Source organism: Lacerta agilis, chromosome 17 (genome assembly GCF_009819535.1).
Source record: "Lacerta agilis isolate rLacAgi1 chromosome 17, rLacAgi1.pri, whole genome shotgun sequence".
Classification (NCBI taxonomy): domain Eukaryota; kingdom Metazoa; phylum Chordata; class Lepidosauria; order Squamata; family Lacertidae; genus Lacerta; species Lacerta agilis.
The window spans coordinates 36,786,430-36,813,651 of NC_046328.1; the positions used below are offsets into that span (position 1 = coordinate 36,786,430).

The following is a 27,222-nucleotide window of genomic DNA, read 5'->3' on the forward strand; positions in this document are numbered from 1 at the left end:
TTCCTGACTGCCTTTCTGTTCTGGACAGTCTCTAAAGGCTTTGTACATGAATATGATCTTATTAGCTCTTCGCCAAAAAAAGAAAAGAAAACCAGATAGGCAAGGCAGGGAGATTGAAGCCCCTAAGAGCACTTCAGATGGTTTATGGCTTGTTCTCTGAGTTTTACAGCCTTGTGGTATTAATTAGATCTGGCCTGCCTCAGAGGGAACGGAGTCCTGAGAGAAGCCTGCAGCAGGATTTTAAATTATCTTTGTGGGTATTGTTTCATTCTTTTCCGTGAGTGCCGCGGCATAAAACATGCCGTGCCCGTGATGTGCTTTTATTGCTCCAAGAGTTCTTCCATCTGTGGCAGCCCAATTGAGTCAATGGTTTGTTATTTGAGGGGCAAAAAAGAATATGAGAAGAGCCTACTGGATCAGGCCAGTGGCCCATCTAGTCCTGGGTCCTGTTCTCACAGTGGCCAAATGCCCCAAAGAAATTAGGGATTGAGGTAGACTGCCTCTGGACATGGAGGTTCCATAGGAACACCAGAAGAGGCCAACCAGATGCTGGGAAGCTCAAAGGCAGGACCTGAGCACAAGAACTACTCTCCTGCCTGCAGTTTCTAGCAACTGGTTTTCAGTAGTGTTGCTGCCTCTAACTGGGGAGACAGAGCCTAGCCTTCTCCTTAATGAATTTGTCTCATTCCTCTCTTAAAGCCATCCAAGTTGGTGGTCACCATTGTCTCCCATGGGGAGAGAATTCCATAGTTCAGTGGTCGGCAAGGTTTACCTCGCCTGGGCCGGTTCACTCCAGTGGAGATCGCTCCGTGATTTCTGGCGTCTTCGCGGCCACAATTTCCTGCATCTGCGCAGACACGATTTCCGGCGTCTGTGCAGACACAATTTCAGGTGTCTGAGCATGCACAGACGTGATTTCTAGCACCACAGGAGTGAGTCTCCATACTGCTCTGTGCCGGTTTAGTGCAGCACACAGGGACTCACCAAGCAGGCGGCTCAGTTCGGGGATGGCTTGTGGGCTGGTTAAACGGCCCCTGTGGGCCGCTTGTGGCCCATGGGCCTTAGGTTGCCTACCCCTGCTTTAGTTTAACACTGTGCTGCATAAAAAAGTACTTTCTTTTCTGCTTTTCTGCTCCCCTCTGGGGCCAGGAGACTTTGGGGGCTTCCAGATGGGTGTTTCTTATGGGACGAGTGCTCACCATGCATGCAAATTGGGGTTGTTTTGTTTTGCAGGGTCCACACGGTGTCATAAAAACAGCCCTCCCCCTAAATAAATAAAGTCCCTCCAAGGTGACACCCATTGTTGTCTTTTTGTGGGAGCAAAATCCATAATTCTGCACTGTGTGAAGAAGTCCTTCCTTTTGTCTGTCCCAAATCTTTCAGTATTCGCACAAACCCCGGACTGTGACTAAGTGGGAACGTTGCGCGACTTTGATCCTGACATCGCCTTCTTAAAAGCCAGACACATTTCCCCCTCGAGTTGTGCATGTTTTCTCTCTGGCCTCCAGTGTGCTTTCTTCAGAGGGATGTGCCAGAAAAGTCTGGTACCTCCATCCTGCTGTGTGTGTGTATGTAGAAGGCTCAGCTCTGGTGATGCGGTGTTTGCCTGGCAAGCCAGCCTGTCAGCGGAGCAGATGTCTGCTGCCCTCTCGGGGTGATGCCTCACTTCCCCTCTTGTCTTTTCCCCTCCCCTTCCAGAAATGGCCTCGGATGTCCCCTTGCTGGGCTCTGCTTCAGGGACGCCTGGACCCGACGCATGTTCTGGAGGGACCATCGTCCAGAGAGCAAACAAGCGGAGGACGGGGTAAGGGTGCCTCCGGTGGTCACTTGGAATGAGGATGCTCGGCAGGGTGGGGGCTCTCCCCCCTTCCAACCCAAGGGCCGCATGTAACCTTCTGGGGGCCACGCACCCATGTTGGGCAGGGCCAGAGGCAAAAGCAAGTGGCTTCATGAATACTACTCTCCCTTTGTGCTGTCGGATGCATCCCAGAAGCCAGAAGTTTCTCTTTTTAAGAAAGCTGATTCTTAAATAGCAGATTTAACAAAGAAGAAAGAGACAAAAAAACGAAGAGGAGCTTTAAAATAGCAAAAACAACCATCAGCTTACATTAAGAATACAGTAAACATCAGTACATCCATCTTAAATAAAAATATTGTTCTAAGTGGGCCAAAATAAGTATTCCCACGGGATTGATGCGTTTGTAAGAAGTGTGTTCAAATGTAGCCAGGGCTGGTGAGTTCTCAAGGCCATTTTGTAATAGACGGTGTAAGAGCCTTACAAGTTCGAAGTTTTAAGTTTCTTGGCTACCATGAAGGCTCACAAATTCCTCTTTTGCTGTCCTGCCCTTTAATCTCGATGCCATAGGAATGTAGTTCAAAAGTACATTGACATCTGCAAATATGTTCGCTGGTACAGCAGGCCCGCAACCTGCACACATTTAACTTGTGCGCATTCACACGCTTGGCAAAAATAAAAATAAAAAGTGGGCGGGCATCTGATAAAAAAGACTTTGGCAATCCCACCCACCGTTGAACCCAGTGTGCTTTGGCTTTTAAGTAATTTTTGGCTTCAGGCACAATCTCTGGAATGTAACCCCTGCGCAAGTTGCGGGCTTACCGTACAAAAATTGTTACGGACAGCAACTTCAGACATTTCTCGTATGTGCACACACGCCTCCCTCCTTCCATGTAAACAGAAGATGACATCACAGTTCAGCAGACACATCCCAGCCAGGAAGAAACAATTGAAGGCGCGAAGCAGGACTATGAGGGGTGTGGCCTATTGGGGGAAGGCGTGGCCTGCAGGAGGGTCTCGGCATCCAAATAGTGAGGCCGGGAGGGCTGCATTTAGGCTTCCTGCCTGTTTTTAGAATTTATTGTTATTTATCGGGAGCAATTGTACCTTGCCCTTCAGCCGAAAAGGTTCTCAGCGTGGCTTACACACTATCGATTAAAACAAAGCAGTCTCTGCCACAGCCTTACAAAAAAGCATGGCACACAAGGGAAAAGGGACGGGGAGGGGAGAGGGGGGGGGAATCAAACTCGGGCACCAATTCTTAAATATCTGCTCTTATAATGACCAAGTGCTGGCACAATTCAGGGGTAGGAGCAGGTGCCTGATGGAGCTGGGCAAAGCTGTTGGAATGAGCCTCCAGCTTGGTGCCCCGCCCCCGATACTGTTGGACTACAACTCCCATCATCCTTTATTGTTGACCTTGCTGGTGTTGGGACTGATGGGAGCTGGAGTCCAAGAACAGGTACAGGGCCCCTCTTTTGCCGCCTCTGCGAAGAGTTTTGGGATGAGGTGGGAGAAGGTACAGTAAACCCCGCACCTAAATTTCAACATCCATGGAGCCCTCTTGAGTTTCAAGACTCTGCTTCGCTTTAATTTTCTTCACCTGCTGCTGGACTTGGGAGTCCAAGCGGGAGGTTTGTTGCAACTGAGATAACAGTTGTTGTTGTTGTTGCTCTTGTGTTCTCCAGGCTTGATTTTGATGACGACGGAGAAGGGAACAGCAAATTTCTCAGGTGAGACGGACTTCCAGTGGCGAGGGACTTGGGGACTTGTGCTGAGCCAAAGCGAGAGAAGGATCTGTCTTGTGAAAAGGCTCATCAGAAAATAGAAGGGAGTGGGACTTGGACCATCTTTTGGGGGCTGTGCAAGAGCTGAGGTCAAATTCCGTTCTCTCTGGTATCCCTGATTGGCTGGGATGACTCATGTGTCCAGTGCAGGAAGCATCTCCTTCATTTACAGAAGGCTTCGTTTTGCCCTTCGTGATGCCAGTGCATAGCCAAACTTGATAGGCTACGTAGTGCAGCAATATCGCCGTGTCTAGTGGAAGATCCCTGATGAATATGGCTACGTAGAGCTGCAACTTTATAATATCTTAAGAATGATATGTTCAGGCTGGAATGCGTGTGGAGTCTGGCGACCGAGATAATCAAGGGTCTGGAAACCAAGCTTTATGAGGAACGGTTGAGGGAGTTGGGTATGTTTAGCCTGGAGAAGAGAAAACTGAGGGGTGATAAGATAGCCATCTTCACATATCTGAAGGTCTGTCAAATGTAAGATGGAGTAAACTTGTTTGCCACTGCTCCAGAGGGTGGGACCTGAAGCAGTGGGTTCAAGTTACAAGAAAGGAGATTCCAGCAAAATATCTGGAAGAACTTTCTGTGGGTAAGAGCTATCTGACAGTAGAACTGACTCCTTCAGAAGGTGGTGGGCTATCATCCATTGCAGGTTTTTAAACAGAAGTTGGGTGGCCTCCTTTAGCTGTGATTCCTACAGTGCAGGTGTTTGAACTAGACAACTCTTGGGGTCCCTTCCAACCCCACACTTCTATAATTCCATGATCTAGCCTGGGATCCCTGATGAACTAGGCTACATAGTCCTGCAACACCATCTCATCCGGTATGGTATTCCTGATGAGCTACGGCTCTGAAACAGTCACTGTTCAAAAGCTTAATCTCTTCAAGCCACAGTGTCATTGTCTGTAGGTGATCCAGGCTGGCAGGTCTTCTGAGCGTGTATTTGATGGTCAGTTAGTTGGTTTCATAAAATTTATATACCGCTGGGCTGTAAAAACCTCAAAGCAGTTTACAGTACAAAAAGAAAAATTCACCACCATACTTTCAGTTTCAAAAGAAGGCGACTAAAAAAAGGATTGTACAAAGCGCCCACACAGACCTGAGCTGCTGTATTTGCAGATAAAATATTTGCATATAAAACGTTTATATTGCAAATAAAAAATAATATTCTTCTTCCAATAACGGTGATTACCAAGACTTGGAATTCTAATGATCGGGATGAAACAGTCTCCCAAGTCTCAGCAGTTGTGGCCCAGGCCGTTGTTCAAAGAGGCACAGTCGGTTCCGTGCTGTTTGAAGCTGCCCTTTTCTCATGCCTTCCTTCTCCCGATTCTTCTCCTAGGTGCGATGATGACCAGCTCCCGAATGACAAGGAGCGGTTTGCTAGGTAAGAGTTCCTCCAGCGCCTCTGCCGTGCGAGAGCCATTGAGGCCCAGGTGCTGTACCTTCGGCATGTGCCACTCACCTGAGCTCCAGGTGGCCTTTCATCCATCTCTGCCCCGGCTCGAAGCATCCCATGTGACCCAGCCCTCCCTCCCTCCCTCCCTCCCTCCCTCTGCGCCTTCTCTCACCTCCCAATCCCTCCGAAAACTCTGCCTTTGAAACAGCAAAGCAAATAGCCTCTTTCTCGAAATTTGGTGTGTGGGAGGTGGCTGGAGTAATTTTCAGTTTGTTTTTAAGCATGGCTAATTAGGAGAGTTAGAAGAATCTGCTCTTTCCGTGGGGAGGGGCAGACTGAAAAGCCAGGGTTTTAAAAATTATTATTACTTGTTGCTTTTTGAATGGCAAAGCTCTCAGAGCAACTTGCTCCTGGGGGGGAAAGAGACAGAAGGCAGGCACTGGGTGGTAAACTGAGGCAGGGGTGGGATGGGAAGCTGGTGAAAGCTGGGCATAAATAACAGAGGGAGAGAGCGGCCTGATGGGAAGCTGAGACATAAATTTCTAAAAAAATTAAATCCTGTGGTTTGTTTAGACCTGCCACACTGTCTCAACAGACAGGTCAAGAAGTTTGCTCATATCCGGTTGCCTGAGGTCAGGCTATTCTTTCCGTTGAATTGCCTCATACCTGCAGCCATCCAGTGACTTCTTTTTAATCCCTAGCCTGCTTCGGAGTGGATTGTGCAAACATCTTAAATTGGAGGGTTTTTTTTCCTTCCTGTTCTTCTTCCTCCTCTTCAAAGATAGGCATCTCTGCCTCGCTGGCAAGAAAAATTGTTGCCCACAATGACTTTTAACACTCGCCTGCCTTGCGCAACCCTGGTTCGAAGTGAGGCCATTTTGCTGTTTAAAGGTCAAAAGCCGATCTTCTTGCTTCTTCCTTTTTTTAAAGCTGGGGAGCTTGCCCCCACCATCTGCCTGCCGTTATCTTTTGTGCCTGTCACATGCAGGAAGGAGGAGCCAGTCAGCCTGGGCTCTTTGCCCAGATACAAACCTAGCCTCAAAATGCTTTCACTGATGATTCTGGCTTGTTTCACCAGTTTTCGGCATGGCAGAGAAGTCCTTTGTGGTTTGCCCAGTAACACCAGGGCGTAGCCCCCACCACTTGCATCTGGCCTGGTCCAGGAAGGATGAAAACGGAAGTACAGAGCAGTGGCAACTTGCACACATTAAACCTGTGCGGTTTCAACCTTGTGTGGTTGGAAGCCGGCCGGGTGAAATCACGCAGATTAAAAGCACGCGATGTTTTTCCTGCATGAAAAGAGCTTTTAAGCTCCCTGGCTTGCTCCCTGTGCAAGGCCCTCTCGGTGCGCCAGCTGTAGAAGCGCGAGATTTCACGAAAACTCAGGGTAGCCCCACAAGATTTCGCGAGAGCAGCCCAGAGCCGGTGTGCCGAGTAGGCCTTGCCTGGTAAGCAAGGCGAGAGACTGTAAAAGCTCTTTTTGTGCCAGGTTTTCCTGCTGTGGAAAGAGCTTATAAGCATTCTGCCTTGCTTGGCAGGCCAGCCCCTCTCAACACGCCAGCTCCAAAAGCCCAGGGGTGCTGGCGCAGGGATGGCTGCACGGGTTTGAGTATACACGTTACCGTGTACATACGGAACACTTGGAACCGAACCCCCACGCAAGATGCCGTTGTACTATACCAGGCATGTACAACAGGTAGATCGTGATCTACCGGTAGATCACTGGATGCCTGCGGTAGATCACTGGTAGATCACTGGGTCCCTCAAAGAAGCTAAACAACTGTGGCTCCCCTAAAAAAGCACAACATTTTACCTCTCCCCTGAAAAAACTCAACAACTTTGACCCGAACCCTCCAAAAACGGGCCTTCTTCCTTCCTAAAAAAAGCTAAACAACTTTGACAGAAAAGGGGGTAGATCACTGCCAGTTTTTAACTCAGTGAGTAGATCGCAGTTTCTTGGGAGTTGGCCACCCCTGTACTATACCATACTTGTTATTTATTAAGGTGTCTCTTCCACCCTACAAGTTAGGCCCACCCCCCGGTTGCACGATCCATCACGTTGGGCTCACTCGGAAGGTTATTTACTCCCGTCTTCAAAACGGGTGCCCTCGGGCAAGGTGGCAGTTAATGGAGGATTTCAACGCCCGTGGTGGCAAGGACTCAGCTACCTTAGTACGGAGACGGTCTTTTCTGATGGGGAGGAGGATCGGATGCATGAGCTGAAAGGACTGCACAAGAAAACTTGTGCTTTCGAAATGCATCTTCGCACGGCTCAACTATGGAACTCACTCCCACAGTTGAGGGCCACCAATTTGGATGCCTTCAAAAGAGGATTAGACAAATTCATGGAGGAGGAGAGAGCTATCGATGGCTCCTAGCCGCAATGGCTATGCTCTCCCTGCACACTGGGAGCCAGCCATGCGCCTGGATAACAGTTGCAGGAAACCGCGCGGGGGGGAGGGAGCTGCTCTGGCGCCCAAGTCCTGCTGGCGGCCTTCCCACTGGGGCATCTGGTTGGCCAGGATGCTCGACCAAATGGATCACTAGGGCTGATCCAGCAGCCAGCCTCTTCTGATCTCCCTGTGTTCTTTTTATTCATTTCGGTATTTTTTTTTATCCTGCTCCCAGAGTGGCTTACGCATCACTTTTTAACAGCTCTTCATTTTCATCTCCCTTTTATCGTTTCTATTACATTTTTTGATTTCATAATGTAAAAAGTATAATTTTTTTAACAAAAGACTTAACAATCCTTTTTAAAAAAAAGACACAAAAGGAAAAACTGAGTGGGAGGGAGGAGGAAAAATACAGGCTTGGGTTCAGGTTATTCGTTGCAAGTTGATTACCAGCTGAGATGCAGTGGGAACCGGAAGAAGTTTCTGGCACCCATTGCAATATCCCTGCCTCCCTTCGTAGCTGTTTGCCTGCTGGGGAAGGCGCCTCGCAAGATTTCTGCTTATCAGTTCTGGAGGATTGCTTAGATTTTGAGAAGGGGTGGAGATTTCTCTGTTTCCTTCTGCAAAAAAACGCTCTGCTGGATTTGCATCAGTCGTCAGGGGGTGGCGGTGGGGCGTTTCTTTTAAAGCTGCAACCCAGGTTTCCTTCCCCCCACCAAATCTGGCTTCAAACCCAGTTTTTTAAAGATTTGAATGTGGGAAGCGGCAGGGCTTAAAAGGCAGCCTGGATGCTACCACTGCTGTTTTAATTGGATAATTATTTGGGGAAGGTCTGCAGCTTCAGTGGCAGAACACCTGCTTTGCCTGCAGAAGGCCCCAGCATCTCCCAAGGTAGGGAGAGGGAAATATCCTGCTCTGAGACCTGGAGAGTCAGGGTGGACAGTGCTGAGTTAGGTGTTCCTATTTTTAGCTGGTCCTTCCTTCAGAACCACGAGGACTAGAATCTTAGCTCATGCTTATAGAAGCTCAGTAGTAGAGCACCTGCTTTGCATTCAGAAGGTCCCAGGTTCAGTCCCCACTGGGGTATCTTCAGGATAGGGCTTGGGAAAGATTCGCTGCCTAAAACCCTGGAAAGCCACTGCCAGTCGGTGTGAACAGTACTGAACTAGACAGACCAGTATGAGGAACATTCCTGGCCTTTCCTGTGGTTTGCTTTCCAATATTCCCCCAGGCGATTTGGACAGCGCCGAGGGGCCTGGCATTCCTTTGGCAGCGTGGATATTTCATGTGGCTCGGTGACCTTTCTTGGATGAACACTTTTAGGCTACAGTACTTGTTTTTAACACGTCCTTTATTGTCCGACTATATTTTGTATTTTGTGACATTCGCAAGTTGCTTCAGGACTCCTTTGGAAAGAGACAGTCATTATTTTAAAAAATAACAGGAGGCAGCGGTTGAACCAGTTCCAGCACAGGTTAAGAATTAAAAGCCTCAGGATTTTTTTCCCTTTTTAGGTCTTCACCCAGTGCTGCAAAATCGTAACCTAATAGCCCAGTGTTTTTCAACCACTGTTCTGCGGCACACTAGTGTGCCACGAGATGTTGCCTGGTGTGCCGTGGGAAAAATTGTGTTTATTTGATTCCTATTCAAGAGAATTACTTTATATATAGTCAATATAGGCACAGAGTTAAATTTATTAACATTTTCTAATGGTGGTGTGCCTCGTGATTTTTTTCATAAAACAAGTGTGCCCTTGCCCAAAAAAGGTTGAAAAACACTGTAATAGCCAATCAGTTTCCCCTCTGAGAACTATCCATTCCTTATTATTATTATTATTAATCAATCAATCATATAACTATCCCACCTTTTCTTTTTGGGATTTGGGATTTGCATGAAAGCTGTTTGCCCACTTTGCCTCTCACAACAGTCCTGCGAGGGAGATCAGGCACAGAGGACGACCAGGCCAGGGTTCCCCCAACCATCTTCATAGCTGCGTGGGAATTGGGGCTCTCCCTCCACACACCCTCCCTATCTCACTAGCTCTCATCGTCCGGGTTGATCCGCTTGCTTTTGCACCTCTCAACCCACATGGCTGTGTTTCGGTCACTCTGCACACTCTCAGAGGCCCTCCGCCTCTCCTGCCTTTGCATGTTGCAAGGAACTTACAGCTCCCCTAGTATTAGAACCAGGTCCTGGGGCTTACATTCTAGTGAGCTGCTCCAGCCTGTGGAACTGGCCCTGTCCCAGGTGCCACGTAAATATTTGTTCCACTCTTTTCGTATGGCAGCCCCCGCACTTTGGAACTCCCTGCCTATTGACGCATCAGGCTGGCGCCTTTACTGTTCTTGATGCCTGGTAGAAACATTTTTCTTTAGGCAAAGCCTTTCCAAGTACATAGAGTTCTGTGTGTTTTACTCCGGGTTTTAGCTTAGCCCTAAATATATATATATATATACACACACACAGTTATTTTTCCCCTGATGCTTTCATTGTTTTATTCTTTTTGTAACATGCTTTGAGGTTGCGGTTTAGTATTGTTTGTTTTACAATAATGCTCTCTCTATATATAGTGAAATAAAAATAAATCAATATATACATTCATACAGTGTCCTTTGTGGGGTCCTGCTCTGTGCCCCCTGACTCGTCCTTCACTTGCTCCACACTATACTCTGGCCAGACTGTCTCCTCTTCCCTCACCTCTTGTTTTTTTCTCTCCACCCTCATCTGTGTCTCTTAACACGGTTTGTAAGCCCCTCTGGGCAGAGACCTTTTCCTCTCACACAGGGCGTACAGCACCCAGCCTGCAGCTGGTTCCAAAATGCCAGCAAAGTCATGACGCCCCCCACCCACCCTCACCTTCTGCTTCTTATTGCAGATAAATTGGGTCTCCTGTTACATCCCCCCACCTTCTTTTCTTTTATTCCCCGTTACTTTAAAATACATTTTTTTCCTCCCCGGTTTTAGCTTAGCTCACCCCTTTTATTTCCAGGTCTGATGATGAGCAGAGCTCAGCGGATAAGGAAAGACTGGCCAGGTAGGAGAATGGAGATTTGGTTGTGTGTGTTTTTTATTTAAGCATGGCAAAGCAGAGCTCCTTCTCCTCCTCCTCTTCCTCCTCTGTGACACCCCTGCCCGTCCGCCTCCTCTTAATAGTCTCCCTGCCCTCACCCGCTTCCTTCCTTAAATCGAGGTCTTGAACCCAAACACGAGACTTACCTGAAAAATCAGCACCTTTCCTGGTTTGGTTTGAAGAGCGGCATGTTTGGCTCTCTTGCAGAAGCAGTAAAGGTAAAGGGGCCCCTGACCATCAGGTCCAGTCGTGTCCGACTCTGGGGTTGCGGCGCTCATCTCGCTCTATAGGCCGAGGGAGCCAGCGTTTGTCCGCAGACAGCTTCCGGGTCATGTGGCCAGCATGACAAAGCCGCTTTCTGGCAAACCAGAGCAGCGCACGGAAACGCCGTTTACCTTCCCGCCGGAGCGGTCCCTATTTATCTACTTGCACTTTGAGGTGCTTTCGAACTGCTAAGTGGGCAGGAGCTGGGACCGAGCAACGGGAGCTCACCCCGTGGCAGGGATTCGAACTGCCGACCTTCTGATCAGCAAGCCCTAGACTCTGTGGTTTAACCCACAGCGCCACCTGGGTCCCTCGTGCAGAAGCAGGATGGGTGGCAAAATAAGGGCAAGGGGTTCAGCAGCAGCATTCAAATGAACCCGGGTTCATTTCCCAGTTGCAGGTAGAGCTGCGAATGTTTCATGCCTGAAACCCTGGAGAACTTCAGCAGGTTAGTATAGACAAGGCAGAGCTGGGCGGAACAAGGGTCTGGCTTGGTAGAAACCTTTCATTCAGAGCCATGAGGACTGGATTCTTACTTTATTTTAGGGTAAGGGCTATAGCTGAGTTTCAGATCACCTGCTTTGCATGCAGAAGGTCCCTGGTATCTCCAGGTAGGACCAGGAATGCCCTCTTAAGTCTGAAATCTTGGAACGCTGCTGCCAGTCAGTGCCGACGATACTGAGCTGGATGGACCAGTGGTCTGACTCTGTATAAGGCAGCTTTCTTTGTTCCTGCTCTACTGGCTTATGACGAAGCCGGCCTTTGTGAGGGGGTCGGCAGCTGGCATCCCTTATGCCTCATCTGGCTGCCCGAGCAACAGGGGAACTTGATGGCAGACTGGATTTTTAATGGGGCGACCAAAGGGACCTTGGCTGCCACTCCTTCGCCGCGGTGCTCCTCTGTCAGAACTGGGAGGCAGTCATAGAATTGAGTTGGAAGGGACCCCGAGGGTCATCCATTCCAACCCGCTGCAATGCAGGAATCACAGCTAAAGCATCCATGACAGATGGCCATCCAACCTCTGCTTAAACACCTCCAAGGAAGGAGAGTCCAGAAACTCCAAAGGGAGTCTGTTCCACTGTCAAACAGCTCTTACTGCCAGAAAGATCTTCCTGATGTTTAGTCGGAATCTCCTTTCTTGTAACTTGAAGCCATTGCCCTCCAGAGCAGGAGAAAACAAGCTTGTTCCCTCTTCCATGTGTCAGCCCTTGAGATATTTGAAGATGCCTAGCATATCTCCTCTCAGGCTCCTCTTATCGCCAGTCCAAAGCCACTGGCCCCTTGATTGCAATGCTTGGGATGGGTGGGTGGGTGGGTGGGTGAGAGAGAGACGTTTAACCTACGTTAACAACAGTGCCACAGGTAGCTGCACTTCTAGAATCCTTTTTTATTTTATTTATTTATTGGTATCACGCCCTTTCAGTAGAACTTGGGGGGGGGTGGTTCTGTTGGGGCATCTCTGGTTGGCCACTGTGAGAATCGGACGCTGGACTAGGTGGGCCCCCTTTGGCCTGATCCAGCAGCCAGGCTCCTCTGGAACCTCCAGTTCCAGAGGCAGTTTATCTCGCTTCCTAGGGGCATTTTGTGGCTGTGCAGATAGGATGCTGGACAAGACAGGCCCCCACTTTGGCGTGAATCTACGGCTGGACTCTTTTTTCTTTTACTTCCAAACCTCCCGCAACCTAGAAGAGCAAAGTCCCACCCGATGGATTGTGTTGGTCTTTCTTTAGGAGTGTGTGTGTGTGGGGGAGGCTTTCAGATGGCATGCAGTCTACGTGGGGTTTTGCTGTGGGGTAGAGGACAAGGGTCTGGCTTGGTAGAAACCCTTCGTTCAGAGCCATGAGGACTGGATTCTTACTTTATTTTAGGGTAAGGGCTATAGCTGAGTTTCAGATCCCCTGCTTTGCATGCAGAAGTTCCCCGGGGATGAAGCTGGCAAGGTGAAATTTCCCTCTGGGCTGGTTCGGAGGGAAAGGCCACAATCGACAATAGATCCAGCAGATGGCAAGCGCAGAGGCCTGGTCCAAGCAGGATCGGAATCCTGAACATAACTGAGAGCTCAAATTTGTCATGTCCAAACTGTATTGGAAAGCGAGTTGGAATATTGGGAGTATAGAACCCAAGGCAGGTGGAGAGAGAACGGCAACAGCTTCTGCAAGGTTGTTTTTTCTGTGGCATGTGTTCGTGTTACAGCCTTTCAGGACAATAAGGAAGGTCTAGAGAAAAGCACCTGTGTCCTCCAGTCAGGGTTGACGATGACACTGCTGGGAGTTGTATTTCAACAGTTACCTTGGAGAGCCACCCTATTCCCTGGGCTGAAGAAGCTTCCTGGGGCTGCAGCTGTCTCCCTCCCCCTTACGTCAGGTGTGGGGGAACCTTTGGCCCCCTGGATGATGCTGGACTACAAATCCCATCATCATCATCATCCTCATGCCTGGCCATTGGCCGTGCTCGCTGATGGGAGCTGTAGTGTAGCAACAGACTGGGAGCCATTGCGGTGCAGTGGTCCGTGTTGGACTAGGACCTTGTAGAGACCAGGTTTTGAATCCCCACTTAACCATGAAGTAACCGTAGGCCAATCGCTGCCTCTCTCAGCCTCGCCTACCTCACAGGGTTGTTGTGAGGATAAAGTGGGGAGGGAGGAGAGCCATATACTGTGAGCTCCTTGGGGTAAAGGAGGTGGGATCTAAGTGCAATCAGTCAATCAAATCAAATCAACCAGCAATAAATAAACAGCTGTAGGGCCAAAGGTTTCACCACACCTGGTTTGGGGGGGCGGAGGAGAAAGCTCTGGAGGGTCTGAAGGATTTCTTGTTAGGTGTCAAGATTCTCAGCTTTTTGTGTGCGCCCAATTCAGCCAAAGCCAAGATCTCCCATGGTTACTCTGCAAGTCGCACTAGTGCCAGGCCCCCCAACTTCTTGGGCAGAGAAGGGATGTAGGGGGGAGCACTGGCGAGGCGTTCTGCAGAGAAGCCCATAAGTCCCCTCTGTGGAAAAGTTGCTCCCTTTTTTCGCTTCACTCAGTAGCTTTGTGTGTTTGTCCTAGGAAGCACGAGATCCCAGCCAAAGCTTCCCAAAAATTAGTTGTCAAGATGGACAATTCCAAGCCTACTTTTTTTGCATTAAAGGAAAAAAATACTTGTTCCGTCTTCGCTCCACCATCCATCCAATTCCATCTCCCATTCCATGCTTGCCACACATCAGACTCATTCCATTGACTCTAACCTGGTTTCTTTTTTCCTTGTAGGAAGCCCAGCGTAATCTCTTTTTTTGGAGGGGAGGGGTGTTGGAAGGGAGGGTGGCTTTCACAGTCCGACCTGCGAACGTTTCCTTTAAAGTGGCCTGTTACATCATTGCCACGCTTGAGGGCCTGGTTCGCACGTAACACTAAACTGTGGTTTGCTTAATCACAGGTTGACCATGCGCTTCTCCAAAGCTCAGCTTGTTTCTCAGCTACCGAGATCCAGAGGCAGCCGGTCTCTATGCTTAGGGGCCTTTGGCCACCGTGGGAACAGAGTGCCAGACCACATGGGCCCCCAGTGGCCTGATCTGGCTACTGAGCTCTTCTCATGCTCTCAACCTCCGTGCCCTGTGAGCATCCCAAAGGCACCTAACTGGCTGCCCATTGCCGGAAGCAGAACCCTGTGCCCGATGGTCCTTTTGGCTCCAAGTGCAGTTGAGCTGCTTCTATGGTTGTTCCTGTTTTGAAGCGGCCGGAAGTTTCTCTTGCACCTTTCCCTCCCCTGTTGCATGTCCAGCATGAGAGTTTTGCAGCCTCTAACCACGATTCCTGGCCCCGCATCCATTCCTTTCCTCCTCCTACTCTCACGCGACCGTGCGCAGGGTTGGCCGCTGGAGCCTTGTGAACTAACCGGCCTGCCTCCTTTCGCCCTCCTGCCAACCTGCAGGGAGAACCACAGCGAGATCGAGCGCCGCCGGAGGAACAAAATGACGGCCTACATCACGGAGCTGTCGGACATGGTGCCCACCTGCAGCGCCCTGGCCCGCAAGCCGGACAAGCTCACCATCCTGCGCATGGCCGTCTCGCACATGAAGTCCCTGCGGGGCACCGGGAACACCTCCACCGACGGCACCTACAAGCCCTCCTTCCTCACCGACCAGGTACAGGCGCCCCCCCCCCCCACTTAATTGTCAGGATAGTATTACACGCCGAGCTGCAAAAGCTGCAGCAGCGAGGCTCACGTGACTATGTGTCTGTTTTTCTCCTGTGAGAAAGCCACTAATCCTACCAGCTTTCTCACACGTGTTGTTTTGTACTTTTTACTTTCGTTTCTGGCTTGAGAGATGCCGGACACCCTAATGCACAGCTCTGACTTAATGAGCTGGCAAGCAGAGACATATTCTGCATCTTATCTACAATAAAGTAGTTTTAGCCTTAATGGCTTGTGTGTGTTGTTCTTCACGCTGGGGAACAATCGCATATCAATGTGCCCCTGGACTCGAGTAGCCAGGAGGGCACGCAGGCTTTGTTCCTACCTGGGGGTCAGTCTCACAACTTGCCCCAGCGGGACGTTTGCTAACATTAATGTGGGGGTACAGGGCCTCCGTGTGCATAAGTGGGGAGCACCCTCTAAACTCCCTTTAAACATCCTCTGTGCTGTGCTTTCTCCAACCCAGAGCAAAAATACTGGATCCAAAAATATCCATAACTAGAATTGAAGCTCTGGGGCCTCCAGGAGGCTGGACGACGTGTTAATAAAAGTGGCAGCTGTTAGGCGGAGTGGCTGAGCAGCCTAAACAAATCCCTGCTGTGCCTCTGGTACTTTCGGGGGTTCCTCCGCCCTCCCTGATGTCCTCTTTGGGCTCTCCTCGTGTGCCACAAGGACTCTCCGGCTCTCTCCCACTATTTCCGGGTTTGAATTGAATTGGATTTCCCCTCAGTGTATATTTGGTCACATGAGAGTCGATCATCCCGGACCGCTGGTCCTGCTACCTAGGGATGATGGGATCTGTAATCCAACAACGGCTGGGGACCCAAGTTTGAGAAACGTCAGTGAGGGTGTCAGACCAGGACATGGGAGAGCAGGGTTTGAATCCCCACTCAGCCAGAAAGCTCACTGGGGGGGGGGGGCTTGGTTAGGCCAGTCACTGCCTCTCTCAGCCTCACCTCCCTCGCAGTGTTGTTGCAATGATAAAGTGGAGGAAACTGTTTTCGCCACCTTGAGGCCCTTGGAAGAAAGGTGAAGTACAAATGTAATAAATGATTTTCCACGTAAGGCTGGGAGAGACTCGCTCTCTCAATCCCCAGAGACCCCTCTGGCGGTCAGTGTAGACAGTGGTCTAAGTGGGGCAATCATGGGTTTGGCTTGGGCCAAAGTAGCTTCCAGTGTTCCTATTCAGAGTCATGAGGACTAGAATCTTGAGTTTATTTTTCGGGAGCCATGCCTCAGGGGTAGAGCACAGACTTTGCATGCAAAACATCCCAGATCCAATTGCTGGCATCTCCAGGTAGGGATGGGAATTCGCTTGCTGCCAGTCAGTGTGGACACTACTGAGCTTAATGCTCTGCCATCTCTCTCTCTCTCTCTCTGCAGGAGCTCAAACACTTGATTCTGGAGGCGGCCGACGGGTTCCTCTTCATCGTGTCCTGCGAGACGGGCCGAGTGGTCTACGTCTCCGACTCCGTGACGCCCGTCCTGAACCAGCCCCAGTCCCAGTGGTTCGGCAGCACCCTCTACGACCAGGTGCACCCCGACGACGTGGACAAGCTGCGGGAACAGCTCTCCACGTCGGAGAACGCCCTCACAGGTGAGCTCAGCTGTCCTGCCACCACCATCCCAGTCGGCGCATGTCCTGTAACTTCCTGCTGAAATCCTGTTAACATTTCATAACCCTGGATGTCCCGGGATTTATTCTTCGCCCTGCTTTTTAGCGCAGGAGTGCCCCCCGTTCCGCTCAGAATGGCAACAATGCAGTCACCTTGGGGAAGCAGAACCCAATACCACTTGCTGGAAACCGCAAGAGGGAAGAGTTGCTCTTAAACTCAAATCCTGCTTGCAAGTTTCCCACGGGCACCTGGTTGGCCACTGTGAGTACAGGATGCTGGACTGGATGGGCCGTCGGCCTGATCCAGCTCTTCAGATGTTCCTATTTAGAACCTCCAGGTCCCAAGGCAATCTATCTAGATTCCTGGGTGGTTTGGGTCATTTGACCGCTGTGAGAACAGGATGGTGGACTAGATCCAGCAGGGCTCTTCTGAGGTTTTTACATTGCAGAATACACCTGCTGTTGGGGCTGGCACCATGCTGGTGAGGGTGCATGGGGGGGGGAGGGCTGGAGTCTGATTTGGGAGAGGCAGTCAATGATCTGTGGGGGCCTGTGTCAGCCAGGAGGCAAGAGTCGGAGGCAGGGGAATCTTCAGAGTTGGAGGGTGGAGCACAGGATGGGTCGGAAGAAGAGGAGGAAGAGGCAGGTCAGGCAGGCCAAGAGCCCAGTGCTTTCCTATTCTCCCCAAACCACTGTCTCCCAGTACCAGGAGGGAATTGAAAAGGGAGGAGCAGGGGAAGTTTCCACGCAGGCATAATCTCCGGCTGTGTGTGCACAGCCCATCAGGAGAGGAAGTGATTCCCTGTTGCTGCAACTGCTCTGTGAGCGCAAACCAGAGAATGCTAGTGCAAAGTTACTGGGAGCTGTAGAAGCTACTGTAAGTGTCCACTTTTGACAGTCAATTCTTAACTGTCTGCCCTGTGCATTCCTTTTGCCGGGGGGTGCAAAAAACCCCAACAATAACCTTGAAAAGTAGGTTTCTCCTGAGCAGAACTGCCCGCACATTTTTGACTGTGACAGTGACGATTTCTTGTTTCCAAGGTCGCATCCTGGACCTGAAGACGGGGACCGTCAAGAAGGAAGGGCAGCAATCCATGCGGATGTGCATGGGATCCCGGCGGTCTTTCATTTGTCGGATGAGGTAGGGCGGGGCTCCTCGGTTCCGCGTACAAAACCCACATGTCGTTTCTACGTGAGCTGGGCATAAATAAGGACCGTAAAGAAGGAGAAGTGTCACGGCCTGCTTGGGATGCAGTGCCAGAGCCTGATTTGGCAAAACATGAGCAGACCTCAAAGCCCAGGATCACTGGAAGCTGTCTTATACTGAGTCAGACCCTTGGTCCATCTAGACCAGTGCTGTCTACACTGAAGGGCAGAGGCTCTCCAGGGTTTCAGGAAGGGGACATTCCCATCCCCTACGTAGAGGATTGAAGCTGTAACAGAGTATGGTTCTGGTTGTCTGACCATGTTAATGGGCATTATAGAGCTGGGGAAAGGGTTAGGGAAGGGCAAACGAAAGGATCCAGGATGCTGCAGGGGTGGCAGTAACTCCTCTAGCAGAATCTATGGCTTTTTAGTTTAGGAAAAAGTGAGAGGGGCAGGCTAAGAGGCCTTGGTGCAATGCAACAGGATGTTATGGTGCTTTGGAAGTGTATTGTAGCTACCGTATTTACTCGAGTATAATGCGCCATCAAATCTAATGCACACCTCAATTTTCAGAACCGTGGAATCCAAAAAAAGTATTTGCCAGCAAATGTAAATGTGCCATCGAATCTAACGCACACCTTAATTTTCACAATGTAATTTGGCCAAAAAAAATGAGCTTTAGATTCAGGTACCGTATTTTTCGCTGCATAAGACGCACTTTTTCCTGCTAAAAAGTAAGGGGAAATATCTGTGCTTCTTATGGAGTGAATGGTGGTCCCTGGAGCCGAATTTCCCAGGGGCCAAAAGAGGATCATGCTTTTTATTTTACAAAGAGAAAAGGGGGTGTTGAAAGGACCCCGCTCAGCAGCTGATCAGCAGGAGATCGGGAGAGAGATAAGAGTTCCCTGCTCCCTTTCAGCCTCGCCCTCTTGCCCAGGCCTCCATTTTTGAATGTGCTGCAGAGGGAGGTTGTTTGTTTCCCCAGCTACATGTGACTGGCTGATTAGATTATATGTCTGGAAACTGTAGAAAAGGCTCCCTTTCCTTTAGAAGCTGCAGAATTGTGAGTTGAACCGCATAAAAACGGGGCTTTTCCTCTTTGCTTTTCCCCCTTTGCAAAAGGAGCTTTGCTTTTCCCCCTTTGCCAAAAAAGCTGCAAAACTTTTAGCTGATCCTCAAAAAAACAGGGCTTTTCCCTTTGCAAAAAAGCTGCAAAACCTTTAGCTGATCCTCAAAAAAATAGGGCTTTCCCCTTTGCAAAAAAAGCTGCAAAACTTTTAGCTGATCCTCAAAAAAACAGGGCTTTTAGAGGAGGAAAACCAGAAAAAAATATTTTTTTATCTTGTTTCCTCCTCTAAAAACGAGGTGCGCCCTATGGTCCGGTGCACCCTATGGCGCGAAAAATACGGTAATAAATTCATTGCTGAACTTTCAGAAAGGGAGAGATCGTTCAAGGCCATGCTTCTGTTAAGAAATATGCCAACAATGTAGTGTATTAAGAATTTACTTCTATACCACTGGTTCATACCCAGGTCAGGGAACAAACCTTTAAATAAAAATGCAACCCTGAGAAAATCCAAGCAAAGCTTCCAATAGGAACCTGGTTTATGTAGAAAATCTGTTGCGCAGAAGGAAAGCCCCATTAACCACTTGCTCAGCGAACTGCCAAATCTGTATATCAATTGTATTTTTTAATTTGTTTAAGCCTCCTGCTGTAAAATATAAATGGATTGGGGAGATTTTGAAACGAGTGTTAATTCACACACTCGTCACTGCTGTGTTGGTGAGGAGGAAGGAGAGAGTATTATTATTAATATTCAGTTCGTCAGTTGCCTGATATATAGCAGTCTCCAGGTGACTTAACAGCAAATTTAAAAACATATTAAATGCTGGGCTGGGCTTGTGGGTTCCTGCTCCAGGTTTCTCCCCTTCAGCCTTAAAAGTCCCCAGAAATGGTTAGCTGTCCCATTCATAGGCAACTGCATTGTTTTTGAATAAAAGGAGGGGAGAGGGCTCTTGTCCTCAGTTCCTGCTTGTGGGCTTCCCAGAGGCATCCGATCAGCCACTGCAAGAACAGGACGCTGGACTAGATGGGTCCCTGGCCTGATCCAGCAGACTCTTAGGTTCATGACCAGAAGCAACCACAGATTGGTTTTTAGAGTGCTCCCTGGCCAGGTTGCATGGAAAGAAATCTGTGTAGATCTGCTGCAAGGAAGCAGGCAAAGGGTCTGTGGGCCAGCTTGGTCCCTAAGTGAAAATACAAACGTCTTGCAGGGGGCAGGAGGAACCAGAATCTTTGGGTGAAAATGGAAGTAACGTGAGTTTGTTTCTGTTCTTCGCTCCATAGATGCGGCAACGCCACGGTGGATCCAGTCTCCATGAACCGCCTCAGCTTTATGAGAAACAGGACCCGGTAAAACTGGTTGTTCAGGGAGCCAGGGCTTGGTTGGCTGAGAAGGGGTAGCGAGCAGCCTAATGTTAGCTTCATGTGGCAAAGCGGAGTATTCATACTCTGATCTTCCAGGCCCTAGTCTGATACTCTGTACCACCGCTGCCTCTCACATTTGTTTAATGATCAATGCAGGAGGTAGAGCTGAGGTTTTTGATGGCAGGTTGCTTTGCTGGGAGTTCTGATGGCCTCTCATCCCCCCCACCCTGGTAAGATCAGCAAATGTGCAAGCCTGGCAACATATTTCTCTCTGTTCCCTCCTTCCAGGAATGGGTTGGGTGCTGTGAAGGATGGCGAGCCTCATTTTGTCGTGGTCCACTGCACAGGCTACATCAAAGCCTGGCCCCCGGCAGGTAACCTCACCTGAATGTCTCATTCTGGAAGACCACCTTTTTAATGTTTCTGCTAGTTCATTTATTTCCTGTTACTTTGAAGTCCTGTTCTTCTAAAAATAAAGTGTTATAGGTTTTTTTTTTTCAGGGGGGCGGGAAGTCTGGACGGTGTTCACGAGTCCCTTCCAGGCCTGTGATCTTGTATCCAGTGGGTGTAGAGTTTAGTAGAAGAAGCCGCTGAACTGCTCAGACAAGTTTCTTCGCAAGATTCCAGCTGTCCGCTGAAGTACTGCCATTGACATGTCCAAAGAGTGGGCTTGGTTGCCATGGAGACCAGTGGGTGGGTCTTTTCCCACCTTACCTGTTTGGATGCCAACTCATCCTAGGCTGGAGAACGATAGGCCAGGGGGCGCTCTGTGTGAAAGAGAGAGAGAGAGAGAGAGAGAGAGAGAGAGAGAGAGTTGGCTGATGCTGGAAGCTGCAGGCACAGAGGATTGTCCTGCTCTGCACTGGATCCAAAGCTACAATTTGATCATCTTGCTGGGAACTTAATGAGGAGGCAATATCTGCTGGAGTTTTAATGCTGTGAGCCCCTCCACCCTATGCTCAGGTTGCATCCATGCATAAATAAAACCATCTTAACTTGCTCAGATTTTCTTTCCCTTGTTTTAATTTTTCTTCTACATAACTGACAATTTCCCTTTCTGAGGTTCCTTCACTTCCCTCTTACCCTCATCTTTCTTTCTTTTTTTTCACTAGCAATTTTTAAAAATTTACTGCCTCCTTTCCTCTTCCCCTCTGTCATTTTTTCTCCCTCCTTTCTCCATCCAACACACACACACACATTTTCTCTCTCTCTCTCTTTCACACAGAGCGCCCCCTGGCCTATCCTTCTGCAGCCTAGGATGACTTGGCATCCAAGATACCCACTGATTTTACCCCTTGAGAGTTTCTGCACAGAGACCCCCGTTTTCAAAGGCTTCTCATTACCCCTTGGTTCAGAAGTGTTTCACTGTTTCACATAGTGCTGGTCCCTCTCCACCTCCACCAAATTTCTCCCATTTTACCAGCCTCTTGGGGTTAATAACATTTTTTTTTTTAACCCACTAAGACCAGAACCCACCTTTGAGAAAAGCCTGTGCTGGCTCTGAGCTCAAACTCCTCCTTCTTGCCACCCACAGGGGTCTCCCTCCCAGATGACGACCCAGATGCTGGACAGGGGAGCAAGTTCTGCCTGGTGGCCATTGGCAGGCTGCAGGTGAGTTAGCCTTTCCTCCCTCAAGCCCCAAAAGGACGCGGGAACCAGGCTGCCATCGATTGCTGAGCCTTCTTCATACCTTAGCTGACAGCCTCAAAAGCTGGACCACAATTACTGTACCGTGTGTTGCTCCAGGGTGGGGCTGGCAGCTTGCCTGAGGCCACTTTCATAGAATCGTAGGAGAGTTGGAAGGGCACCCCAAGGGCCATCTAGTCCAACCCCCTGCAATGTGGGATTCATGGCTAAAGAATCCCCGCGAGATGGCCAGTTTGGTGAGCGCATGGCAGAGATTAGGGCCATTTTCCCTGCTCCCTCGCTTCTCCCAGCTCTTGGGGAGAATCCGCTGCCAAAGAGAGAAATAAGAGAAATAATCAGGAGCCTTCTGCAATTTCCTGCCTCCCCTCACTTGCTGACTTGCCTTCTTACAGGGGAAAGGGCTGTCTCTCCTCCAAGCGGGAAGCCCAATCCCTCCTGCCTAGCCCCCTCTCTGTAACCGGCCCCTAACACCTTGGCGTCTCCCTTCCCTTGCAGGTCACAAGCTCGCCCAGCTGCGTGGACATGAACACCGTGTGCCAGCCCACCGAGTTCATATCGCGGCACAACACCGACTGCCTCTTCACCTTCGTCGACCACCGCTGCGTGGCCACCGTTGGCTACCAGCCGCAGGTGCGGGGAACTGGAGGAAGGGCTTCCCAGCAAGAGCTGGGTGCACATTGACTCCCTGGGTCCAGGCCAAAAGCCCACTTAGGCCAGCATCCTGGACTATATCATTTATATTTAAGTTAAACAGTGCCGGGGCTAGAATACAGCCTTGCTTAACTCCCTTTGTGGCTGGTACAAATCCTGTAAGTTGTCCATTTGTAGAGCAGTGTGCCTTTCATCACAGTATCTCTGTATAAGTATTTAATCAAGTACAGTAGTCTTTGGTCTATACTGTACTTGAGGAGTTCAGCTTATTCCAGAGTCTTACTTGCGAAATTGAGTCGAATGCAGCTTTCAAATCAGTGAAAGCTGCATATAGCATAAGGTTTCCCGGGGACAGTCCCCGGATTTACAAATCAACAACAACAACAACAACAATTTATTTATACCCCGCCCATCTGGCTGGGTTTCCTCTGACAAAATCCTATCATTCCTACTGAAGTTGAAAAGTGTCCCCAGATTCATTGGGGAAAAAATCTGGTAACCTTAGTATAGCACACCATGTGGTTTTTGCAGGAGCCAGTCAGATGCCTCCAGGAAGGTAGAGAGGGAATGCAAGAGCCCTGCCTTACTAATAAGAACTCATAAAAACCACAGGGGGGGGGCCTCCTAGCCTAGCATCCTGTTCTCTCAGTGGCCACCCAGATGCCCCATAGGGAAGCCCACAAGGAGACCCACGTGCAACAGCAACAACTCTCCCCACTTGCTATTCCCAGCAACTGGTATTATTCAGAGGTAACCTGCCTTCAACAGTGACATTCTGACTCCCTCTCTGACTCTCTCTCTCTCTCTCCCCGCCCCCCCAAAATAGGAACTCTTGGGAAAGGATATCGTTGACTTCTGCCACCCAGAAGACCACCAGCTTCTGAGGGACAGCTTCCAGCAGGTAAACCGGCCACGAGCCCATGACTGATTCAGGCTGGCATCTGCACAACAACCCAGCACACACCCAGCAGGCAGGGGGAGCCTCGGGCCCTCCTGAGGTTGCTGAACTACAACTCCTATCCTGCTCCTCCCTGGCCGTTGACCACGCTTGCCGTCAGGGCTGGTGGGAGTTGTAGTTCAGCAAGATCCAGAGGTTGCACACAAGCCTGCCTTATAGAACAATCCGTTCCCCGGTCTGGAGCCAAACTTCAGGCCATCTTTCCAAATCCCCGGGAGGGAGGGAGGGAGGGAAGCTGGCTTTTCACGACCTTCACAATCTTGCATTCCACCCCATAACCATCAACATCTGCGGAAAATGGAAACAAATACCTGCCAGGTGCCCCAGCGCGGGCTGCAGAAATGCTTTTTCAGCTCAAGGGCCACATTCCGTTCTTGGCAACCTTCCGGGGGCCACATGCCACTGGTGGGTGGGGCCAGTGTCAAAAGTGGATGGGGCCAAGAACATAAATTTGAGTTCTGTAGAATAGATTTGTTCCTACACACACACACACACACACACAGAGAGAGAGATGCCTCTCTGCCTTCTGTCCAGGTGAGCAAGAGGCAGGATCACGGTTTGACGAAACATATCCAGCCAGGCAAAACCACCTTTGGGGTGCAAAGCAGGGGTGGTGAAAGGCATAGGGGGAATCCCTGCCCCAGAGAAAGCAACCTCCAAAATCCCAGGCAAGGAGGAATTGTAGCCAGTGGTGGCATTAAAAGAGGGCAGGCAAGTTGCAGCCCCCCACCCAATCTCATCCCTTGCACTAGCCCCCTTTGCTGGCATTTTTTAGAAAGCTGAAGTGGGGGGCTAAGATTGGGAAGCTCCAAAGGGGCGGAGCTTTATTTGGGGTTCTTCTGATCCTGGGTCTTAGGATAAGCGCTGCCCTTTCAGGAAGTGCACGTCTTGGGGGGGGCCTTCCTTTCCGCCCCTCTGCTGTGGCTGCTGCTGTTGCCGGCGTAAAACCAAAACCAACCCCCACCCCACCCCCGTTTTTCCAGGTGGTGAAGTTAAAAGGCCAAGTTCTGTCCGTCATGTTCCGTTTCCGGTCCAAGAACCAAGAATGGCTCTGGATGAGAACTAGCTCCTTCACCTTCCAGAACCCCTACTCAGATGAGATAGAGTACATCATCTGTACCAACACCAATGTGAAGTACGTACACGGGGACCCCTTGTGCCACCAAACTGGCAGCAGTGCCTGCTTTTTCACTGTGCCCTCAAAGCAGGGTGGAGGGGGCTTGGCAGTCTCCCCCCCCCCAAAAAAATCCCCCTCCTTAGCATCATTCCAGCCACTTTTTAAGCAAAATGCATTATAATAAGTTTCTGCTTCTGGAATGTCAAATCTCCTTAGCCTTTTTTGTTGCTGCTGCTGCTGCTGTTGTTCAGTTGAACCCCAAGACCCACCAGCCAGGTGCAAAATTAGGCAGGGCACATTACTTTTTGAAAAGTCACAGCTTCCCTCAAAGAATTAGGGCAAATGTCATTTGTTAAGGGTGCTGGGAGTTGTTAGGAGTACCCTCTGTTCCCCTCCCAGAACTATAATTCCCAGAGTTTCGTGGGAAAGAGGGATAAGCCTCTCTGGGAATTGTAGATCTGGGAAAGGAACATGGCACTCTTCCTAAACACTCTCAGCATCAACTACAGCTCCCAGGATTCCTTGGGGGGAAGCCCTGGCTCTTTAAAGTCGCATCACCATGCTTTAAATTTATGGTGTGAATGTGGCCTTTGAGTACCCTATTCTAGTCCTATGCAGAGTGGGCTCACTGAAATCAGTGGACAGGCTAACTTAGGTCCATAGATTTCCATATGTCTGCCCTGACTGGAACTTAGTTAGCTGCCACGCTTAGAATTAAGGAGCAAGGAGCCTCCAATCCCATTCCTGAGTGTAGGGATTTGTTTCCAGTGCTAGAGGTCACAGCTCTTTTGCGCACACACAAAAATCTGCTATGAGTTCAGATTTCTTCATTTTAGCTGCCTAACCTAGGTGGGAAAACTTGCTTTTTCTTGCTCTGGGGTCAGAAACCCTTGTTGATCTAGTGTAAAATTGCCCCGAGCTCTTCCCGCAGATCTCAGTCTACTTTCTGCCCTTCCCTTGGTCTAAACCGCCTGTCTGCTCTGAGTATCCCCCTCTTTTTGCTCTTGATTGGACAGGCTGCTGTGATGTCAGGGAATACGCTAGCCTTAATTGGAGCAGACCTACAGAACATGATTACCTTGGAGAACATAAGAAAAGCCTGCTGGATCAGGCCAATGGCCCATTCAGCATCCTGTTCTCACAGTGGCCAGCCATAGGCCTAGATCTGCAGCAGGAGGTTCATTAGTTTCAGTGGGTCTGCTGCTGAGTAGGACTGGCATGGGATGCAACCCATAATGCCGCCCCCCTCAGCCATCAGGACACCAGCTCTCCTCTTGGTCTGCCCCATATTGTCATGTTGGTGTCATTTCCTTGAGTGAATCCATACATTCACCATCCCCAAATCTGAAACTGGGACACATTTGCAGGCTGAGCTAAAGACTAAGAATCATCTCCAGCTAAGTTTTACTGAGAGTAGACCCATTGAAATGAATGGAACTAAGTTATGTTGATTGATTTCAGTAGCTCTGTTTTGAGTAGCGCCAACATTGGAGACTGCTCTCAATTTTCTGCCCGCTGCCCATCTTACAGTCTATTTTTAAAATATTTTTGTAGTGTCGTGGAGGGGCAGGTGGCCTCTTGAGAGAGGGTTGTGGCAGTCGGCTTGAGTAAGCTTATGCACAGTGTATCTCTTCCCCTTCACTTGGGGGTGGGGAGAACCCCACACACCCATACACTCATCCATCCCATTTCCATATACGAGCTTCGGGCGGGGAGCTTCAGAGAAATTAAAGCCAGATTTTGCATTTATTATGGAGTCGCTTATGTAGAACAGTGTGACGTGTTTTGTTTTGAAACTGATTACAGTCAAGCTTTAAAAACAAATGTGCCTGAAATTTATCAAAATGCAGATTTAAAACCAACAGATATGTGTAAAAAGAATTGTGTGTCTGGGGTAGCGAAAAAGACTTTAGCAGGTCCCGAAAACAGCCTTGAGAGGAGGGAGGGGCATGAAGACTCCCTGGCTCACTGGAACGCTCTGAGGGTTGTGATTGGCTCCCTCTGATCCCTGACCTTCCCTTCCCGGATGACCCCCCAGGAACGCCAGCCAGGAATCCCGGCCTGCCTTGGCCAATCAGATGCAGCGGCCCCAACTGGGCCCGAACGCCAGCCTGCCTTTGGAGATGAGTCCTGCCCAGCTGGCGACGAGGTAAGCGGGGGGCTGGCTGGAGTCACCCTGGGGCCCTTTGCTCTGTGAGGGATGTATCCCAAGGCCCCCTGGGGCACATAGGTGTCGGAGCACTTTGTAAGCCCTTCTCAGTTGCTCTCCTGGCTCTGTGGCCCTTTCCTCAGACCCACGACTGGCTCCTAACCTCTCAATGGCTTGCATTTCAGGCAGCAGGCGACGCAGCCAACAGACGTCGACGTGGTCCCTGTCAGGGAGAGCTTAGCCAGTTACGACCACGCCCAGGTAAATCGGCAAAGGTTTCAAGAGTTTCTGCGGGGACTCGTCCCAGCTCCCTGCCCCAAATTGAGATCTGGCAGAGGGCACCCACAAGCACACCCACTGACACGGATCACTGTGTCCCTCCTTTGGCAGACCGCACACTCCACTGGAAGGAACTCGGGGCGCTCACCTCTGTGGAGCTGCCAGTCGCCATTGGCGACTAGAGGAGTCGTTCAATAATAATAATAATAATAATAATAATAAATAAAAATTTTATTTATACCCCGCCCTTCCCAGCCAAAAAACCGGGCTCAGGACGGCTAACATCAATTAAAATCACAGCAAAAAAGAAAAAAAGAAAAAACATAAACACGATCAATTTAAAATA

General features: G+C 49.8%; 1 protein-coding gene across 3 annotated transcripts in view; it reads left to right on the top strand.

Annotated features, from left to right (window-relative positions):
* Positions 1 to 27,222, top strand: part of ARNT (aryl hydrocarbon receptor nuclear translocator) — a 35,433-nt gene that overhangs the window by 2,954 nt on the left and 5,257 nt on the right. For 2 of the 3 annotated variants that reach the window (XM_033174205.1, XM_033174206.1), the window contains exons 2-16: positions 1,699 to 1,804; positions 3,484 to 3,528; positions 4,931 to 4,975; positions 10,370 to 10,414; positions 14,623 to 14,836; positions 16,270 to 16,483; positions 17,543 to 17,642; positions 19,995 to 20,060; positions 20,364 to 20,449; positions 21,610 to 21,686; positions 22,218 to 22,352; positions 23,200 to 23,274; positions 24,315 to 24,466; positions 26,487 to 26,597; positions 26,783 to 26,858. In XM_033174205.1, coding sequence (XP_033030096.1) covers positions 1,699 to 1,804; positions 3,484 to 3,528; positions 4,931 to 4,975; positions 10,370 to 10,414; positions 14,623 to 14,836; positions 16,270 to 16,483; positions 17,543 to 17,642; positions 19,995 to 20,060; positions 20,364 to 20,449; positions 21,610 to 21,686; positions 22,218 to 22,352; positions 23,200 to 23,274; positions 24,315 to 24,466; positions 26,487 to 26,597; positions 26,783 to 26,858 — 1,547 coding nt within the window. The remainder of the gene's footprint in view (positions 1 to 1,698; positions 1,805 to 3,483; positions 3,529 to 4,930; positions 4,976 to 10,369; positions 10,415 to 14,622; positions 14,837 to 16,269; positions 16,484 to 17,542; positions 17,643 to 19,994; positions 20,061 to 20,363; positions 20,450 to 21,609; positions 21,687 to 22,217; positions 22,353 to 23,199; positions 23,275 to 24,314; positions 24,467 to 26,486; positions 26,598 to 26,782; positions 26,859 to 27,222) is intronic. The other variant, XM_033174207.1, reaches the window with a different exon arrangement.